Source organism: Cololabis saira, chromosome 22 (assembly GCF_033807715.1).
Source record: "Cololabis saira isolate AMF1-May2022 chromosome 22, fColSai1.1, whole genome shotgun sequence".
In the NCBI taxonomy this organism is placed as follows: domain Eukaryota; kingdom Metazoa; phylum Chordata; class Actinopteri; order Beloniformes; family Belonidae; genus Cololabis; species Cololabis saira.
The window spans coordinates 18,701,305-18,722,973 of NC_084608.1; the positions used below are offsets into that span (position 1 = coordinate 18,701,305).

At 44.0% G+C, this 21,669-nt stretch overlaps 1 protein-coding gene across 1 annotated transcript in view; it reads left to right on the forward strand.

Annotated features, from left to right (window-relative positions):
• The window catches only part of map3k22 (mitogen-activated protein kinase kinase kinase 22), a 45,235-nt gene extending 23,787 nt beyond the window's left edge, over window positions 1-21,448 (forward strand). The window contains exons 5-18 of the mRNA XM_061713215.1: window positions 587-624; window positions 5,882-5,981; window positions 7,111-7,227; window positions 7,945-8,059; window positions 9,832-9,965; window positions 11,103-11,176; window positions 12,181-12,242; window positions 13,655-13,726; window positions 14,268-14,432; window positions 16,095-16,243; window positions 16,352-16,483; window positions 17,375-17,504; window positions 18,715-18,892; window positions 19,372-21,448. Coding sequence (XP_061569199.1) covers window positions 587-624; window positions 5,882-5,981; window positions 7,111-7,227; window positions 7,945-8,059; window positions 9,832-9,965; window positions 11,103-11,176; window positions 12,181-12,242; window positions 13,655-13,726; window positions 14,268-14,432; window positions 16,095-16,243; window positions 16,352-16,483; window positions 17,375-17,504; window positions 18,715-18,892; window positions 19,372-19,600 — 1,695 coding nt within the window. The 3' untranslated portion in view covers window positions 19,601-21,448. The remainder of the gene's footprint in view (window positions 1-586; window positions 625-5,881; window positions 5,982-7,110; window positions 7,228-7,944; window positions 8,060-9,831; window positions 9,966-11,102; window positions 11,177-12,180; window positions 12,243-13,654; window positions 13,727-14,267; window positions 14,433-16,094; window positions 16,244-16,351; window positions 16,484-17,374; window positions 17,505-18,714; window positions 18,893-19,371) is intronic.
• The last annotated feature ends 221 nt before the right edge of the window (window positions 21,449-21,669 follow it).

The following is a 21,669-nucleotide window of genomic DNA, read 5'->3' on the forward strand; positions in this document are numbered from 1 at the left end:
TTGATTAAATCACATTTGGCACACCGTACGATTCTGCTTCGTGGAGGAATCTCTGTGCTTGAGAGACATTAATTCCTCTCAACCACCTCGCGTCACTCTCAGAAGTTGTTTCCTCATGCATTTGTTCCCCGTCCGTGGAATGATAATTGGCTAATCCTCCTAAAGCAGCGATGTTTATGATGATGCATAAACAAACAGTGAAAAAGCAGGGAGAGTTTCCGCTCAGATCGCTGCTTTCCTCTGTGAGCTGGGGTAAAGCCCCTACTTTTCAGCCAATCTGCTGCACTGATATGATGACAGTGTTAGTTTATCACAGTGACCTCTCGCAGACTTACAGGCTCCTCCAGATTCCTGCTCACTTTGGTAATGGCTTTGAAGAGAATACATAGCTTCATGCCATGCTTGGAGTCAGCTTGAAGGATAATGTCATCTTTGTGTTTAACAGCGATATAAACCATGTAGCGTTTACAAAGATTTTTGTCACTAAAGTTGCTCCTCCAGCTTATCAAATCCCACATACAACCATGAATCATTTTAACTTTCCACTTCCATAACTCCCCTCTGTTGTTATTGTTCCTCTCAACAGGATTTAAGAGTCAAGCTGGAGCATGAGAGAGAAAAACGGTACGTTGGAAACCTCTGTGTTGTTTTCTCAACTCTTCTGTCCGAGCCTCAACTCTGTTGCCTCGGATCTTTTTTGTTATGCTTTGCCATGCCTGGGATTTTGTGTCTGAGGGAGGAAATCACACTTACATGCCAGAGTGGCATAAGGAGAGGGAAAATTCAGACTTTGACATTTAGCCGAGGCCTTGTGTTTTTAGAGAGAGGGGTGACGGGTGGGGGGGCTGGGGGGGGGCAGAGAAGGCTGGAGAAAGGGAGCGTTTCGTTCAGTGTCCAGTCCTCCAGGCACACCCCAAATTAATATTTCATCTTGTGCGATTCCTGGTGCTTTCTCCCCGTCCGCCACATCATTCATCCTCTCACATCCTCTCACACCACGAGCTTCAAACTCTGCCTGGAGATGGTCCTGCAAGGTGCTTTGCAGTTTGTTTAACACACTGGAGTGTTTCTTTTTTCTTTTTTTTCCTCTCACAAGAGAAGCATGCCGTATAAATAATATATCTTCTCAATGGAAGAGACTTTATTTGGTGCTCGGCTTCTTTTTGTTGAGACTGGTTCTGGAGATCTTTTACTCCCATGTATGGACACGTGGAGAGGCTTGCAGGTCTGGGTTTTAGATCCGTGTTCAGGGACGAGTTAACGCGCCAAACTGCTTTTTATTCGCACTTTAAAGTTATTGTTAGTTATTGAAAAAGTTCAGATTATTGTTGTCAATCTGTCAGGATTTTTAAGTAACACTAACTACAACTGAAGCAACTGTTTTAATCAATCGATAGATGTGCCAATTGATGGGCCAGTCTGTTCTGACCAGTGATTGGGTCATATCAGTACTGATACATTCAACTTCCTGTAGGTAAAAGCATCATGTGAGTCAGAATCAACAGAAAATCTGAAAGAGAGTCGAGGGTAATTGCATTTTCTGCAAAGAACGCATGATGCACTTTTACAACCAATAAGTCAAATTGCATGAGCCCAAAATTTAGGTTAGAAAAGTTAAAAGTTGAATTAGTTTCAGTTAGTTTGGAGCCCGATTACCCCACTACATATTTAGTAGAGAGTTTTTTAGATAAAGAGCAAATGAAGAGCTTTTTTTTCCAACCTAGAGAGTCCTAACTCCAAACAAAGACGGCGAGCGAGAGATGCAGCGCGTTTCAGTTACAAGTGGTGAAACGCTGAAGGGAAACTGACCAGAACCTATGAGAATAATTGCCTTGATTCACCAGACTACGGACCAAAGAAACTGGCATTGGTTGGGTGATTAGAAAGCCGCAGGCTCAGAGGAGCAAGAAAAGAGTGGAAACAGCATGTTTCTCCATCAGAAAACAGCTTCACACCGAGCCTCTCCACTCCTTCACAGTCCTAATTGGCTACTGCTGAGGGAAAGACAAGTTTTTCATGTTCCTGTGTGTTTCTGCCTCGCTCTGTTTTCTTCGTCTCACGACTCTCCTCTCTTTCTCACGGGCTCTACTCCCAACACTCAAGGAAAAGGCAGCTCACTTTAGAAGAGACCATTCACAGACTCGAGGAGATGGCTCCTTTTTTTAGTTTGCACTCATTCCTCCCTTGTTATATTGTTATTCCAGCTGCTTTGATTTCACTTATCAGCTCTCTGGCTGAATATTAATATCATACTGTAGCACCAGCTTCAGATCAATATTTATTTAAAGGACTTAGAATAAATATTTCTCTAGGTTAACAATTGATAATGTTAGTACAAGTATGTGAGTCTCCGGTTTAAAAATTAACCTAACAAAAATCGACACCTGGCATTGACAGTCCTAACAGCTGTACGGAGCATTTTACCATCCATCAGTTCATTGTTTTTGTTAAATGATGAGTTCTGACTTTATTGGTTAAATGAGTCATCATTTTTGGTTTTACTTATCTTTAAACGCAGTAATTTTCAGTGAAAAGCACCAGATAATCATATCATATTCTCCCACACCCTGCTCCAAATCAATGTGCAAAACTGTCCTGATTATATTCGATCGTTTGATGGCAGAAGAGATGGACGCTCATCAAGTGTGCAGAGATGCAACTCCAGATGAATGTTTAGGATGTGTCCTGTCTAATGGATGTGTCATATAAGCCAACGTTTGCTAGCATTTTGGCTATTAATGAGAGAGTTTATAATCATCAGAATGAGTGGAAGCACTTTCATCAAACTTGTATAAAAGAACATTTATAGTTTGCTTTTGTAGTTCCTACTTCTACCCTGGCTGTTTTTACTGACCCAGCAAATTAAAAATCCAGTAAAACTCAGTGAAAAGTAATCTCCAAACAGCACTCGCAAACATCAGTCGTGTGCAAAAACATAATAAAGGTTTTTTGATCATAATGTGGCTTTGTAGAGAGGCAGTACAGCATCAGATGTAATGCAACACATAACTCAACATGCTTTTATATATTTAGCAAAACAAATTAAGACAAAGAAGAAGAAAAAATACCCCCTTACTAATTCCACAGGAACATAAAGGATAAGTTTCAGCCAGGTGCTGTTGATCATCAATCCTTGATCGTAAGATCACCCTATAAATGCAGACGTTTTTACCAGCTAGTTGATTTGGAGCATTTATGTGAGTCTTAACACAATGCCAAGTGTTTTTAAACTTCTTCCAGGCAATTTGAACTTTAAGGTTCTACAGTGAGCAAACTTATTCAGAAGAAAGAAGCACTGAAGACAGTTGGCAGTTTTCCCAGGACGATATATGTCAGTAAATAAACCCCCAGGGCAGAATGTGCAAGAGAAATACAAAAAAAAAACCCAAGAGCTCCATCTCAAACTCTGCAGTCTTCACTGAGCAGGTTTATTACCAGAATGGACTTGTTTGGCCATAAACCCCACCGCCATGTTTGGCAAAAACCAAACACAGCATGTTTCTGAAGCCGCGGGACCTGAGCATCTTCCAGTCCATGAGTGTTTTAGAGGCCGGTCTGAGGCCACCTGAGGCCACCTGTCCAACAGCTGAAGCCAGGTCAAAATTTGTCAATGATCCCAGACACAGCAGCAAATCTACATCAGAATGGCTGAAGATAAAAGAATCAAGTTTTTTTTCTTCATATTTAAAATCTAAGTCCATACCTCAGTACATCTAACATGCTGCGCTGGGACCTTTACAGAGCTGCTTGAAGTCGGTGTCCAAAATCCTCAAAGAACTGAAGTTAACTTGTAAAAAATGCTCAAATTCCTCCACAACAACGTAAGAGACGTCAAACAAGGAACAACTTCTTCTAGCTATGACTGTTAAATGTTGATCTAGAAGCTGTTGGATTCATGGAGGTACTCCGTAATGCCCACGTGATTTTTTTTTTTTTTTTTTTTCTCCCTTTTTGGCCTCGTTTTTGTTGAGTAAATAATGGCATAATAGGAAAAATACACATCATTGTCTGATGTTGTATTTGCCTGATACTGAGACCTGCTATAAACAGATTACCTCTAACTGTTCTTGCACACACACACAAAAAAAAATAGGAGTAAGGGATTATACTAATTTTTGCACAACTTTTTCTTTTTTTTTTTTTTTCAAACTTCCTTTAAGCTGTTTCAGCTTGGGCTGTAGTATAACGTAGTTGTTTTTTTCAGCAGGCCAGATCTCAAGAGCCTGCTTGTGTAGGCATTCATAGATTAAAAAAACAATTCATGAGCGAAACTTCCTCTTATTCTTGAAACAACGTTGTTCATACTTATTGGCTTTCTGTCAAGCCTCTGTGATGGCGCAGACCCGGCATGAACAACACATTAAGTCCGAGCCGCGTCCAGAGCACTGGGGCATTAGGATTCCCTAAATCAGGGTAATCGCGTTATCTGTCCACAGTGGAATAAAACTGGAAGTTGTCTCTAGTCATTGAAAAGCAGCGAAGGTTTGAGACAGGAAATGAGAGCTGCAGCGGGTCTCGCTTCTCCTGCCTCTCCGTCTCCTGCCAGAGAGTTGAGGAACAGAGCCAAAGCTTTTTTCTTTTTTTTTTTTTTTGGTTTTGTGTGCATGATTGTTATTTTGTTCACAAGAGAAAGTGGAAAGAGAATGCAACATAATTCATGTTATATGAAAAGAGAAGGACAAATGGCCAGAAACGGTAAAGACATTCTTAGAAATCTGCAGATCTAGGTGTTTTTTTTCCTTCTTCTTCTGTGACTGGATGTTTGTCCACATACTTGCTTGCATGCAGAGGAAGGAAAGCCAAATCTTTTGGAGCAGCATCCTCGTAAACCTCCCGCCACCCCCACCCCCCCCTTCACCCTTCCTCCACATCCCTCCAGCTCTTTATCACACACATCATCGGTGAATCTAAACACAGACAGAGCGCTTTAGCTGCGTCGCTGCTCGCCTCTGATCTGCAGGCCTCCCTCTTCCCAGAATCCTCTCCTACAAATGAGGGAACCAATGAGCAGTCATTAAGATAGGCAGAGCTCCATCCTCTGATGAGGAAGTGATGGGATGAAAACAAGCCCTTTTTATCGGTATACTATAAAGAGATTGCAGATTCTTCAAAAGCGGAGTGGAGGGAGGTTGTTAAAGAAAAAAAAAGAGGAGAAGAAACGCTGGGGAGAATCTCTTCCTTTATTTTCTCAAGCCATCTTCCTTTATTTTCTCTCTCTCACAGTCTGTAAATATCTCTGCGTCTCTGTATCTGTCACTCTGTCGCTCTTTAGAGGAGGAGGGAAAGACACACATCCTGCTGCTTTTGCTGCCGCTCCAGATTTTTTTATTTTTTTTCCCCTTTCCTCTCAGGAAGTTTCCCATCTGCCTTTGTGCTGGCTTAGTGGAGGGGCCCAGCGGTGTTGAAACAGTGGCCGATGCACACACTGATTGGGCATTAGAGTTTTACCAACACACAAGTCCATGTCCATGCAACACTAGCTGATAAGCTCGGACTCAAACAGACGGAGTGTGAGCGCTCAGTCGTACACGGAGGCCTACAGTAGATAAAAACTGACATACTCTACATCAGCGGGCTCCCTCCTGTGCCTTCTGTTTTCTCATTGATAAATCTTCTTCTAGCATCCCGCTAGCTCGACTCGCTCCTCTCCTTGACCTAGCTGACCCGTGCATTTTTCCCTCTTGTTGCCATAGAAACGCACTCACAAAATGCCAGAAGAATGAGACAATCCAAACAAATGCTAGAAATGCAAATAGCATGTGATTTCTTTTTTTCTTTCCCCGCTGCGTCTGAAGGCAGTTAGAGCTGCAGCCAGACACAACGTGAACCTCTCGCTCTGATCTCTGACCTCGGCGCCCTTCTCTCTCTCTCTCTTTTCTAGGATCATCCCATTTCAGAGGCCGCTGAAGATCAAGGAGCTGCTGCAGAAGGTGACCGAGGCCTTCGGCCAGCAGATGGACATGTTCTTTATGGAGAAAGAGGTAAAAGGCTGGAACGGAGAGAAATATATCCATCCTGTAGTGAAACACAAATTACAGTGACACATTGAACATGAAGGCATCTGAAGAAACATTCAAGAGGCAGGTTATTACAGATATCAATAGAATTTCTATTTTATCATTAGTCATATATTGTGAAAAGTAAATAAATAAATGATCAATCATTTGAATTCTTGAATTCGATCTGAAATTGAATAAAAGATGAGCGACATTTAGCAAACTTAATCTCAGGAATGTGGTGTTTCCTTATCTGCATACTTAGTTGACAACTTTTAGCCTATTTTTGTTTTTGCTTCCATAATAAAATATTATATCTTTGGCTTCCAATTGAATCAAATGTCTCCTATCGATTTTCTACTGCCCTTGTGCTCTTAGCGAAATGACGACGGCCAGCTGACTTTTTCGGCTGCTTCGTCCTCGTTATCACCATGATGCCCACGAGACACTTTATGGATTTGACTTATAAATTCCAAACAAGATGAATCAAATTTTCCTGATCATGTGTTTGATCCTCCCTTTTTCAATGAGAGATTTCAGTGTGCCGTTGTTGGCAAACAAAGACAGAACTCTGTCCTCTTCTTCAACAAAAACGTCATCAAGAACATTGAAAAGTGTAGCAGCAACATTGCAGCATTGTCTTTGCAAACTTTTTTTTGCATTTTGTTAGAGCAAAACTTTCACTCATCGTACAGTTTCATCCAGGATTGGATGACGGGAAGCTGCCACTGTAAGCAGACTGACTCTGTTCATGAAGCCGTAAGCGCTGAGAGGGCCTGAGCGCCTGTATCTCGTCTCCCAGTCAAACTAATGTGTAATCCTGCCTGAGCGAGCCCAGTCTGCCACACTGACGATCAGCGGGACATGTCAAGCTTGATGGCCGTGTGGATGCACAAGAACGCATCACGGGGCTGCAAGTTCAACATTTCCCCTCTCAGAAACAACAGTTGAACATTTTGTGCCCTATTTAAAATATATTTTTTAAACAATCAAAAGACAATACGTTGCATTGCTTTGAAGTGATTCTGCATCGGTTAAGTTACCCTGCAGGCCATCATTACGGGACGCTGGAGCATGAAAGGTCACGTACTTTTATGTGTTTGTGTCCTTTCAGCTGGTGCTGCCCCTAAAGACCCAGGAGGACCTGGATCAGGCGGTGTTGACGCTGGGCTGCAGTTCTGTGACCAACGGGCTGCTCAGGATACTGCTTAAGACCCCCAAAAACAACCATGTGAGTCCCTAACAACCAGTGTTTGCATGCAAATCACAACACCGCTTGTAACCATGGAAATAGTGTTAACAAAATAAAAAGGGAGTTCAACCAGAGACGTTCAATAAACGAGACAGCCCACTAAGGGTCGAGTTCCTGTATCTGTGTCACGTGACTGCCACGCCCCCTTAGGAGACCGGAAGTAGGTCCTGAGTCTATTGAGTCCTATGGGAAAAGTGAACGTGAGCACAGATTATTACCAATTCCTTCGCCCCATAGTAACCTAAGTAAATATGGGACCCATTTTTCAAAAGCCACAAACCTTCTGAACATTCTGACACCAAAATGGAAATTTTCAGACCGACAGATTAGGAGAAAATGAACTTTGTTTGAGACCTGTCTCTGTCTGAGCAACACACTCTCACGAGATTTGGCTCTCATCGTTTTCCCATCGGATAAAATTAAGTTTAAAACTAAAATAAAACTTGCTTCTTTGCTTAATAATACTGTTATTTTTATTATTTAAGTATTTTTGGAAGAAAGTTGTACTCTATCTAGTGTTGTATGTTCCAAAACGATGTAGGGAGAGGGGCGGCCACGTCTACTTAGGAGACCGGAAGTGTATACCATTCCATACCATTGCCAGTAACGGCAATGCGCTATCTTGTGTATAGAGGATCTTTGGTTCAACTTCCTAACAATAGTCTTTCTCCGACTTCCTGTGTGTATCTTTTGCAGTACCTACAGGTGAACAGCAGGGACAAACAAAGTGAGATGAAGTCGTCCCGGTCACTAGGAGACTTGAAGGGCTCTTTGCTCAAGAGCTCGGAGAGGGTCCGCAAGCACTCGACAGGTGAGCTTTAACGCAGACGGGAAACGTTTTGGGGGGGGTACTAGGATGAGCTCTACAGCTTTATCAAGATAGATGTAGATTTCTACTAATCTTTGTCCCTTAAACGAGGCAAAAAAAATCAAAAGGATTACAATAAAACGCTGCCTCTGCCGGGATTTCTCGTTTACCTGCCGAGTCACGTCAAAGCTGAGACATCCGCTGGTCACATGAATGTTCATGAGTAAATGAAGGACGCGCAAAAGGCGAACGGGAGGGGGAAAGCAATAAGAGGAAACCTTCATCCTGTACTTCCGTCGTCTAGGTGACTCTCTAGACCAGGGGTCGGCAACCCAAAATGTTGAAAGAGCCATATTGGACCAAAAACACAAAAAACGAATATGTCTGGAGCCGCAATGAATGAAAAATGAAAAGTCTTGTATCAGCCTTAGAATGAAGACAACACATGCTGCATTTTTCTATATTAGTTAGAACTTGGGGAAGATTTTTTTTTTCATTATGCACTTCGAGAAAAAAGTCGAAATGTCGAGAAAAAAGGCGAAATGTCAAGATTAATTTTGAAGTACAATCTTGAGAAAAAAGTCGAAATGTTGAGAAAAAAGTCAAAATTTTGGGAAAAAAGTCGAAATGTCAAGAAAAAAGTTAAAATGTTGAGAAAAAAGCTGGAATGTCAAGAAAAAAGTCGAAATGTCGAGAAAAAAGTCAAAATGTTGAGAAAAAAGCTGGAATGTCAAGAAAAAAGTCAAAATGTTGAGAAAAAAGTCAAAATTTCGAGAAAAAAGTTAAAAAGTCGAAATGTCGAGATTAAAAAGAAGAAACAAAAGAAAAAAGAAAAAAAGAGAAATAAGGAAAAAAAGAAGAAAAAAGGAAAAAAAGAAAAAAAAAGAAAAAATGAAGAAAAAAAGGAAGAAAAAAAAAGGTCAAACATTTTTGAAAAAGCTCCAGGAGCCACTAGGGCGGCGCTAAAGAGCCGCATGCGGCTCTAGAGCCGCGGGTTGCCGACCCCTGCTCTAGACGCTTTGGCAGACATTGGACGTTTCAGGATCCACACGGAAGCTTATTGCAGTTTGAATGTTTTTAACTGTCTCTCTGCTCGAAAACCTTTACCCAAAATGTGAAAGTGCCCCTCGTAGACAGAGCCATGTCATGTCTGAGAGGAGGAGGAGGAGGAGGGGAGGAGGAGGCAGAAGCAGAAGCAGAAGCAGAAGCAGAAGGAGTGGTGGCAGATAAGAAGTGACAGGGGAACCGTCACAGTGTACGGCTGAGTGAAGACGTGATGTGAGCCCGGTACCTCAAGGACATGTGACAGCAGGCCGGCTGCACGGAGGATGGAGTGAGAAACAGTTGTTAGTGTTTGTGACCGTTGGTGACACCAGCGTTTTGAATACTCCTCTACATCTGGGTAGCGTTTGGCCCCCGGTGCACTCTCTCTGTATCTGTTTGAGCTCGGCCAGCGGTAGTTTCAGTAGGTCTCTCCTCCGTGACAAGGACGAGCGCTCAGCCTCGGCTGCAGCTCAGCCAGGGGAGCGTTCGTCACGGTAATTGAGGTGAGAGGTGGCTCCAGTACGCTTTAGCAAATCATTCCTCGCCGTCCCAACACTGTTGGGCCCGTACCCGTGAATAACAGTGACGTTATTCTCTCCTCCTTCTCCCTGTTTCCATCGCTTCATTATCTTTCCTTTCTTCACTTTTACCACTCCATTTTCTTTTCTATTCTTCCACTTTCTGTTCGCTTTACTTCTTCTCCTTCTTTACCACTTTCCCATGCACGGCAGGTTCCCTCCACACGGGCCGGACGTCCCCTCCTCCGGGCAGCGTCCCCGAGGAGCAGCAGCAGATCGCCCGTCAGGGCTCCTACACCAGCATCCACAGTGAGGGCGAGTTCATCCCAGAGACCCAGGACCCCAATGTAAGAGCCGGCTCACATGACCAACAACTCAAAATGTGTATGATGCCCCGACCCGTACAAGGAACCCAAAAGATTGTGTTGAATCTTTGTTTTTTATTGATTTTTCACATTTTGCAAACATCACTTCACAATCCAAAAACCAAACAGCCACACAAGAAAAACAAAAAAACAAATTAAAGTCCTGTTGGGAGTTGCATTCCTACTTGGTCATTTGTTAGTTCTCTGTTTCATCCTCTGTATCTAATGATCCTTCAACAGACTTTGTCGCTGTTCCAGGTCTTGAAAAATGTCCATTTTAGCCATTTGTCCTCCAGCTGCGTTTCTTGCAGTCTTAAACGATGTGTCAGTTTTTCCATAATATAGATTTCCTCTATTATCTTGTGTTGAATCTTAACTTTGATGCAAAGCTCCATACTGAGCAAGCACGAGACGACAGTGGAGAGAAATAGTTATGAAACTACTCTAGATGGTGATGCATGATAATATCGTTTTACAGGTGCTCTGAAATTTCATGCATAAATAAGAAATTAACATATCAAAAAGTCACAATGCAATACTTGAAAGTCCAAAATCTCAAAACTGACCAGTGTTATTTCCTCTTAATGTTACACCTAAAGCATCTTTGATTAAATGTCTTTTATTGAAGGTCATTATTATTAGTCCTCACTGATTGGTTATCAGCATTCTGAGACTGTCAATGTTTCATTTATTGTGAAAGAATACCAAACATTGGCATGGGAAGCTTCTAATTTGACTATATTTAAAGGTTTTTTGTCCAATGACCCAAAATAATAGCATTTTGTTTTGAGCAGAAAGCTTGGGAGTGTGCTTCTCTTCAACAACGACTTATTCTTTTAGATTTGAATAGATGAAGTTGTTAAACTCATCTCATTTTCATGCGTATAAAACCGGATACATCAGGCCTTCTTCAGTATTTACTCTGATCATATATATTTTATACTGTATGCATTATTGGAATAGTTTTTTTTTTAAATAAAACAGAATATAGTTTCTGTGTAAAGATTTTGGGCATGAGTCCAGATATTTCTGCACCTGCTCCGCTCGATATTTCACCCCTACTGTACGTGACTGCATGCTCCCTGACCCTCGATCCCCTTGTGTTTTTGTGTCTGTCAGATGCTGGATCCCTTTGGGAGTGCAGACAACTCGCTGTCGAGCAGCTGTCAGTCCATAGATCAAGCACTGGACAGGTGAGAGCGTGTGGGTTTGCGTTTGCGTCTGTGAACAGTATGTATTTGCTGCTGCAGAGCAGCGCCGACTTTCAGACATGTGAGGACCTCGGTGAAGTTTGCAAATAGTCTTATAGGCTTGCACGGCTCTGTTGCCCTTCCTGGGATGACCGTGTGGAAAAGGAAGCGGGTCATTTTGCTGTTGCCATAGCGACCGGACTCTTATCTGGACGCCTGGATTCCTCTGTTATCATGAACGGTGACTGAGTGGGAGATGTGACAGAGTGAGCAAGAACATGCTGGGCGAGGGGGGGGAGAGAAGCATGAGTGCGAACGGAGAGGCCGGCCAGAGAGAAGGCTGAATCTGAATCAAAGGGAAAATAAAAGTGAGCAAGAGTGAGGTTGAGAGAGCAGGAAACGGCTCTACCTGCACAAGGCTTATCAGGGCCCCGGGCTGCAGAACAATGGCAGGAAACGAATGCATGGAACTTTTCCTCGCAAACGGGCATGCGTGCCCCTTATCCAGGGTCTCGTGGCCCCACGCCGCCCTACGGTCAACAGAGACGTCATTCTCTGGCGGGTCGGCGTGACTGGCTACTGGCTGCCAGGGAGAGTGAGAGGTTTGAGGTGGGGGGGTTGTTGCACATGCACACATGACATACGATTAGTTTTAGTTTCACTTCTAGTTCATTAATGCGGCAACACAAACGCCACATTCTCAGTGCTGGTACAGCGAGGTTTTCTGCTTCCAGCTCATGTCCTATTTTTTTTTTTTTTTTTTTTTTAAATTCAGCATACAGCCGTTAAACGTCAAGCGTGACTGCCGGAGAAAGTACTTTGAATGCAAAAGTCAATTTGAGGTGTTTTTAGAGTGGAGCCCATTCTGGAGTGAAGGCCAGCAGCCGGAGCCAGGCTCCGCGGTGGAGATAAGGGGAATAGCTGACTGAAATAGCAAATGATTTTACAACTCCTGCACCCCCCCCCCCTTCCCTCCCTCCTTCCTCTCTTCTCTTTTGTCATTTCAGCCCTCCTTTCTCACAGAACAACCGTGACAATAATTACCTGAACCTCAACTATGAATACAAAGGTAAGAGAAGACAAATGTCTCCAGTTTCTTTGCTGTTGAGTTAATTCTCTTGCTAAAACACTGCAAACATAATAATGAGCATCAAAGAGAGATGTTCGTTATCCAGAAACCTGTTTTTTTTTTTCTTCCTGTTGTAATTATAGCCACAAATTCATTTTTACAGAAAAAGTAAATCTCTCCAGGATAAATACCACGTTGAGAATACTAATGAGAAAAGGAGATTATATTATTTGACAGTTTTATTTGTGAGTGTGTACTTAAGATGAGAAACGGCTTATGGTGCGGATAGTTAATGTGTTGGTTGTATTTCTTGTGTTTGAGTGGGAATTTGATGGTATCGTAACTCTTCCTGTCCTATCATTCGCACACTCTCCTCCGTGGGCCCTTTTATTCATAGCCTTTTTTACCTTTTGTCCCTCTCAGCCCATCTTATCTGCCTCTCTTTTTTTTTTAAAGACTTTGCCTTTCATGATCAATTCTGGCCCCTTGAAGTCCCCTCCTCGTCTTTTCTTTGTCCCCCGGGTCTCCTTCTGTTCCCTTCTCTTCAGAACGCAGATCAAATAGAGCAGGATGACAGATAACGCCACGCTAACCCTTGTGAGCGGAGCAGCTCTCTCAATATGCTCCTTTCTTATTCTCCCGCACCCCCACCTCTTTGCCGTAAATTAAAAAGGGAATACTGCACTTTCTTTTTGCACGTATAGCTGCAGGAAGGCTTAGGCTTGCGCGCGTTTTGTGCACACAAACATGCACACATGCGCTTCCCTCCCCAGATGTAAAGCTGTGTGGCCCCTTCCTGCTGAGGGCCACATTGTTTGTTTATCATTCCCTGTGAGTAGATTTTTCCTTTCCAATCCGCCGCTGCCAAACACAGAAAATATCTCCCGTCTCCATGGGATACAGCCACAAAAACAGCATGAGGGGAGGCAGTCATCTGACGGAACAGCTGCTTTCAATTGCAAGTGGCTCCGGTCCTCTCTCCGGCTCGGCGTTTGAGCCGAGTGTCGGCGCTCGCGTGCGTCAGCAGCGCTCCCCACACGCCTTCGGTCGCTGCTCGGCTGCCTTCAGAGGGCTGAGCGAGAACGAGCGGGCTGTTTTTCAGCGTCTGCCTCAGCTGCAGCGAGGCGATACAACAGATCTGCTCCATGTGTGGAGAGACGTGCTCCGTCCTGCTGCCGCTGCTGAGCTCAGCATTGGCTTGACACGCGGAGACGAGCGAAAGCGGTGCAGTTTTCTGTCAGGCCTGATCCATTGAAACGTGAAACCGTCAGGCATCGGTGTATTTGTGAACAATTAAAGCCAATTTGTTATTCTTGACTGAGAGCTGAGAGGTGTTGATGTGAGGCTAATTGTTCAAGCTTAGATAATTTCTTTGTTGACACACAGCTTTTGCCTCGTTGCTCCCTTTTCAGGTCGCCATGGGAAAGGGGGGACTTTCCCACGCCAGTTCCAGTTGCCCAATCGCAGCAAGGATTACGGAAACCGTAAGAAACCAGCTTTGCTAGAGCAAAGACAACAACACCATTATTGCACAGATTAAACAGATATGCTTCTGTGTCCACGGGACGACACACACACTCACACCCAAAACCACCACCACATGCTACCATCCACTCAGCCTGGTTTCACTTCACATTGGTAAAGCTTTCCATGCTTCCTTTCACTTCCACCTGAAACATTTAGCACTTCTCGTGTACGTTCGGTACATAAAGTGCAGGCTTGCACTCCCGGGCAGCTGCTAGTAATTGCTTACTCAGAGGCTAACCTTGGCTAGCAGTGATTTACGCTTCCCTGCGGTGAACCTGAACTCGTATAAAAACACAGCGCCCTGCTTCCTGTCTGAGGGGAAATGGGCCGGAGTGGCGAGAGGCTCCCGGCCGGGCCTCGAGCCTGAGCCGCTGAACGCCCGGCCTCTGTAAAGTCACCGCATTGAAGCAGCTGAACGTGACAAAGATGCTTTTGGCTTATGTGCTTCATGTCAGGAAAAAAAATTAAATTTGTTCACAAATGTGCATTTTTTTTCAGGTCGCAGGACGCTTCCGCGCAGCTTCATGCCGCAGGAGAACCTGTTTCAGCTGGTTCCCTCCAGCCGTACGCGCAGTTACAACGGAGACGGTATGATGCAGTACAGCGACCTGCGCTCTCTGGGCCGCACCGCTGACAAGAGCTGCCAGCGTGGTACAACCAAGTGTAAGTTTACCGCTGCAAACTTTTACTCCCCTTGCTGACACCTGGTTTGATCATATAACTTGTTCTTTTGGGAGGGGGGGGGGGGGGTCATCCAATAATAGGAATTGCTTTGCTGCAGGGATCATCTTGTTTGATAGCTTGTGTTCTCTGCAGCGAGGGGCTTCCACCTCCAGAGGTGTCAAAAGTATTCATATTCATTACTCAGGTAGAAGTATAGATACTAGAGTTTAGAAATAAAAAATACTAAGTACTAAAATACTAAAAAATATTAAAAATACTCCTGTAGAAGTTGAAGTATCAACTCAAGTTTTTTACTCAAGTAAAAGTATAAAAGTATAAAAGTAAAAGTAATGTAAGGGGGAAAAAGCCATTAAGGACAAAAGCCATTGAAAATGAATGCATCTTAGTATAATGCAAATATATTAAAGAAGCATATATGTGTACTATTGAGCATTAACATGTGTTTCAGAGAGCAGGAGATATGATGACTAGTTGCCTATAAGTATTGTAATGGTGCAAAAAGTCAAACTTCAGAGGCGTGTTATCATTTATCCTAACCTTTATTGGAATGAACATCCAAGTTTAGTTGCAGGAATCTGAGGGAACGGATGTAAGAACAAAACTGGACAAGAACATCTGAAACAACCACAACCAAATTCACTCTATCCGGATGGAGCAATTTAACTGGATAGTTTTTTTTAAAAGGCCCAAATGAAATAGAGTAACGAGGCTGTTTTTAAAATGTAAGGAGTAAAAAGTACAGATAATTGCGTGAAAATGTAAGGAGTAAAAGTAAAAAGTCGTCTGAAAAATAATTACTCCAGTGAAGTATAGATAACCAAAATTTCTACTTAAGTAAGGTAACGAAGTATTTGTACTTCGTTACTTGACACCTCTGTCCACCTCTGACAAAAGTGAGAAGAGGTTTACACGTGTGATGCCTAAATGGATGGAGACGAATTAAGTTGAATCCGTCAGCAGGGTTTTTTGCCGTCGAACAGATTATAATTCCTCGTTAGACAGAGTGGGAGCGTAGGAATGATGCAGCGTGGGTTTCTGTAAGCCACAGCTCTCGTCATCCAGATCGGTCCGCGTCTCATCTGGTAACATCCGTCCACGTTCGGGGGGTGATGCACACTGGTTTTGCCCAGAAACCGTCGCCGTCACGCTGCCAATTCCTCGGCTCAGCAGTCTGTGGCCGCCGTCTGAGTCTCTGGTGTTCCTCTCACCCACACACCACCAAACAGTCGAGCCGGGCCACAAACAAGCCCCCGATAAATCCAAAAACAAAGTCTCAGCGTCTGGGTCTGAGAGGATGAGGGAGCTGTGGAGAGGATCTTTCTAGGTTTGCTTTTCTTTCTTTTCTTCTCTTTTTTTCCCCCACTTTGTGTCGGCGGACGGCGGGTTTGAGTGCCCGACTGCGATATCTGGGGTTTCCCCGTAGTCTGAGAAGGTCTGCGGTAGGAGTTATTTTACGTGTTGACGTCTCAGCTTGTGAGGTTTAGTGTGAGAGTTGCAGCTTTTATCCTCGGCGTTGGCACACACGCGAATCAGTTCATCACAATGTTGCTGTCTGTCCTTTGGGCCGGGGGTAAGGGGGGGGATTAGTAAGAAGATTAATTACTGGTGGGTTTTTCATCGTCCAACATTGTGTTTCTGCAGCCCCGCGGGCGCCGGTCAACTGGCGGCAGGGGAAGCTCCTGGGCCGCGGGGCGTTCGGGGAGGTCTACCTCTGCTACGACGCCGACATCGGCTGCGAGCTCGCCGCCAAGCAGGTGCCCTTTGACCCCGACTGCCAGGAAACGAGCAAGGTGAGAGACGTGCCGGGGAGGAAGAGCTCGCGTCTGCATGTGTGTTTTGACACGATGACAAAGTGATTTTCATGACTACAGACGGCACGTTTTTTCCCCCGTCCGTAGGAAGTGAACGCTCTGGAGTGCGAGATCCAGCTGCTGAAGAACCTGCGACATGAGAGGATTGTCCAGTACTTCGGGTGTCTGCGGGACCTGGAGCAGAGGAAACTCACCATCTTTGTGGAGTTCATGCCCGGAGTGCGTATTCTCCAACATGATATTTGAGTTTATGAAATATTTAATTTGTGATAATTGATGTTGTTTCGGGTTGTAATCTTAGTTGCACAGATGTTTTAAACAATACCAAACCCCCGCTGCCACATCTGCTAGAAAACAATCGGAAAATGTCACCAGCTGTCAGCCTACATTTTCTCTGTGGTTAATGTGAGCAGAACAGCTCATTTTATGAGATAATGTTTGCGCTAAATGAGCTCTTTAATGAGTGACTGTCGCCTGTGCACCCAGTCCCTGAGCCCGTCTTTAATATTTCCTGATCTTTCTGGGTTTTTTTTTCTTTTTTTTTTTCTTTAGTCTAAGCACCGCTGAGCGTCTTAGTCACACATTGTCTGGAAATGGGAAATGTTTGTCTCCGTGGAACTGGCGTAGGTACGAGAGGAGGTGATGGAGCCAGAGTTTTTGTGACCGCGTGGTCCCGCTGCGGCTGACCGATAACACTTGAGCCGCCCGGGGGGGAGAGGGCCGGCGGGGGGGGGGCGGCTGAGACGGTGTCTCGGTGACAGCTCAGGGTGAAGAGGGGGCCGTTTTTTTGTTTTCCCTGAAAAACACGTCACAGGTGTTATTGGATCAGGTCTTCGCTCCCGAGACTTCCTTGGCAGGAACTCAAAACGGGAAATGAAAGGAAGCGCCGCACATTGAGGCCGTTTGGACCCTTCTTTTAGCACGTCGCGTGTTTATATGTTTGGTTTCTGTACTTTGAAATTGGCTCGGAGCACGCTTTTCCAGACACCAAAAATAACTCCAGCTCCAGCGTCTTGGTTGTGAATGGGACAGCCGTTGATACTTTTTCCATGCTTACATCCACACATTCCCGTAAAGTTCTCTGTTCCTCTCTTGTGCCGTCCCCTCCAGGGCTCAATAAAGGACCAGCTAAAAGCCTACGGGGCCCTGACAGAGAAGGTGACGAGAAGATACACCAGGCAGATCCTGCAGGGAGTCTCCTACCTGCACAGCAACATGATTGTACACAGAGACATCAAAGGTAAACCAAACTGCAAATCAGCAAAGGTCAGAGGAGGCTCTTAATTGGATTTTAACCGATGAAAGAGTAAAAACTGAAGAGAAGGTTTCTGCAAGGCCTCTGTTGGAGCAGCTGAGAAAACTAAACATTCATTCATTTTTCCTCGCTCGGCTATTCGGAACGAGTCTGGAAAAATGTGCTATTTTCAACTCTCCTTTGTGATATATTAGGCTTCACGCTGGTGAAATTGGCCAGTCTAAAAATGCTCAACACCGGACGGAAAGGCTTTAGCTTTGCTGCCCGCAGCGCTGGGATTCGCTGCGTCGTTAAGCCCTGGCCAAGAAAGAGGGAAATATACCGTCTGCTAGGGAAAAACAGATAGCGGGTCACACGGGACACCATCACGCTCTGTGAGAGTGCGCGCGTGTGTGTGGGTGGGTGGGATTTTCCACTTAAAAAGGCTCTGCATGTGTAATATATGGTGTGAGCTCACCTCACCACACAAGACTACCCTTTTTACGGTGGTTTTTTTGACTTAATCTTAACATCACAACCATGACATTACTCCACTTTTCACAAATTATTAGTTTTCAATGAGCCAAAATAATGCAAATGCCTCTCACCCTCACCTACGTGCTGTATAAATAATAATACCTGAGCTCTGTATAGTACAGTTTTACTGTCTGGGTCTCCTCTTTGCAGTCTGATGTGGGTGTGGAGGATGAGTGGCAAGTGGTGCACATTAGTCACTGATCAAACAAGCCGCATGCCTGAAGGAAATGGGCTGGAGACGGGGACGCAGCTACATGCTGGAAAATAACTAAGCAAGAAGGAGAGAGGGTGTTCGATCGGTCTCACATGGAGCAGTTTATTCAGTGTTAGACTTTCTGACTCGTTTAAGCCAACCAGGCGTTTTCTCCTAACTAGAGAAAATGAAAGATAAACTTTAGTATTGGTACAGCCGAGGGAGTGTAGCGTTTATGTAAATATAGTTGCGAGATCTGCTTTGGCTTTAAACTCAGTCTGACTGTCGTCAACCACCCGAGACTTCCCAAGACACTGGAAAAGTTGACATCCCTCCTAAAGTTAGCCGGAGTGCCGGACGGGAACTTTGAATTAGACGTTGACTAAGCCTCCAAACTTTCTGCACACCTTCAAAAAGGTATTGAAGGCTCTCAGGAGACTCTTGAATGACTCAGAGCTCTTTTTTTTTTTTCCTGGGTTCCTCTAGGTGCTAACATCCTGAGAGATTCCTCGGGAAACGTGAAGCTTGGAGACTTTGGGGCCAGCAAACGTATCCAGACCATCTGCATGTCTGGTACAGGCATCAAGTCCGTCACTGGCACCCCCTACTGGATGAGCCCGGAAGTCATCAACGGGGAGGGATACGGCCGGAAAGCTGATGTGTGGTAAGGAACATCAAATGAAAGAACTTCATCTGATTATTGTTAAAGCTGCGGTGAGGGAAGGAACTGTGTAAGTAAATACTGGTGATACTTTTTAATCACAGTACAGATTTGAAAAAAAAAAACTAACTTGAACATTTGGGATCCAGTGCAAAAGCAACATTTCTAAATTCTGTAAAGTTTAAATTGATAAAGCCATAGTAATCATTAAAAATAAAACGTATTATATTAAAAAACACAAACAAACACTCTAAATAGTTTATTTAAGTAAAGATAAAACAAAGTTAGTTTTAATGGGATTAGGTAAGGATGAATAATTTTCTAAAGGGCATAATGTTTAAATATGGTTTTCCCACTTTTTACAACTTAAAATATCACAAAAACAGTTTAAAAAGTTTGAGTTTGGGCTCAATTGTAGCACTTTTTAAAACCTCGTACAAACTCATGATCACACCATTAAACTCTGTGCTGTGTCTCTTCAGGAGCGTTGCCTGCACTGTTGTTGAGATGCTGACCCAGAAGCCTCCTTGGGCCGAGTACGAGGCCATGGCGGCCATTTTTAAGATTGCCACCCAGCCTACGAAGCCCCTGCTCCCAGACGGGGTGTCTGACGCCTGCAGAGACTTCTTACGGCAAGTATTTGTAGAGGAGAAGTGGCGGCCCACCGCAGACGTTCTGCTCAACCACCCGTTTGTCATGGGCATCTTCTGAGGCCCGCGGGCGTCCCCCTCCTCTCCTCCCCTTCCCCGTCTGCAATGGGTCCGTGGTCCTGGCACCTCCCCTCCTCTCCGGCCCGCCCCGGTCCCCCAGGGCCCCCTCCTCCCTCCCCATCACCTGGTTTCCAGGGGTCAGCATAGCTCCAGCTCACTGCCTTGTCATCAGTCACCAGTGTCTGCCTTGTCGGGACCCCTGCATCTATTGCCAACTAGCTCAAACCCAGACCACGGGAGGCCGGGTAAACTGCTCTCAGACGCTCAGAGTCCTCCGAGGAATCGCTGTGTGTTCCCTCAGGAACCCAATGACACGAAGGCACTTCGCGGTCTCTCAAACCTCCCGAGAGAAGTGATGACTCAAGCTTTCTGGATCTCTCTTTCCGCTCATTTTCATCCACAGAAGCCGTGTCTCCGGATCGAGAGCACACTGACATGGACCAGTAAGGTTGTTCATGTCTGATAGTACTGTAAGTAACAACAAGCTGGGGGCGGAAGTTAAATGAAGAACTATTTTTATACGCCCCACGCAAAGTCGTCTCAACACCTTTGAGAAATGTATTTTTTATCAACGCCTTACAATAAGACTTTGTAAGTAGGAATGTCTCCTTGCCCTGTCCCTGCTTTCACAGCGCTCACAGCCCCATTCACAAGGATTGTAGTTAACATTGCACTTTTGATATCATGCATTGAAACATTTACACATGCAAGATAATCAGATGCGGAGATATTTTTCTATTTGATGCATTTTTATATATATATATATATATATATATATATATATATATATATATATATAGATATGTATATGTATATGTATGTGTGTGTACAACTTCATGGTAAGAATTCTGTTCCAGTGTAAGAAAAACCAAACTTTTGCATTAGCGTGCAAACGTCTCTCGAGCAATACTAACACTGCAGTCGGAGCCGATAACCGTCATTCAGTCTTTCCACTGCAGTGAGCCTTGATCCATATACAAGTGGCCAAAGAAAAATAACAGAGACAGAAGTCTCATGGTAAACGTGCAGTATTAGTCATATCTGACTTTGTCACTTCAGAAACTTGCAGAATTTTCTGTGTTATGGCAGCTTTGTGCACCGCAGTGTACGTCGACCAAATCATATGCATTGACATCATTGTGTTGCTTCAAACACAGATTGAATGAAGCATCTTTTTTTTTTTTTTTTAAGTTTTTGTTCTGTGTTTATGAATCGACTTACCCCATGCCTTCATTTAGCCCCCATTTAAGCGCAAGCATTTTACAAGTCGTCTCAAAGCATCAAGGTGGAGTTGAATACTGTATTTAAAGTGGATATGAGATTAAAACTTTAACGGGGATTTTGATGTTGGAAGTGTGGTGACTTGCTGTAAGAAGGTGGCACTTAAGGAAACGATCAAATCTTTTTAACCCCTGTCAGTGCCTTATCTAAGTCTGCTTGGAAACACAAATGTCCACTGCCAAAGCGGAGAGCTCCCTGGTGATGCAAGCGGCTGTTCAGCACAGAGCACATCCAGGATTTGTTGAAGTTCTTTTATATGAAAACAAACAAAAAAAAAGATTATTCTGTAAATACATATTGTTCTGCACTTTTGTATGAAATTTCTTTTACATTATATACAAATCTATTTGATGAAATAGCTACACTATACAGTAGACTGTACTGTGATTTGGACAGGAGTATGTATGACTGTCTCTTTGAGAGCTGGCAGGCGGTATGAAAAGACTGGGAGGCTTTCGATTGGGGCAGAGTTTGTTTTGTCTTAATGACAAAGCCTTGAAACATGAAATGTATCAAGTCATTGATCTTTTGTACATTTAACTTAATAAATCAAAGGTCTAAGACTGTTTTTCTGTCTCATTGTATCATGTTTTTGTGTAGTCATGTGATGGGGGGAGGGTAATATCACTTCTGTTCTGCATGCAGCTCATTCACAAACTACTGTTCACATTTTACCTCACGTAGCTGAAATTATATGATTTTTATTACATGTCCATGAAAGCTACGTAGGATATAAAACGCATGTAGAAAGAATCAAGCCGAAAACATATAAACCACTTATTTACCCCA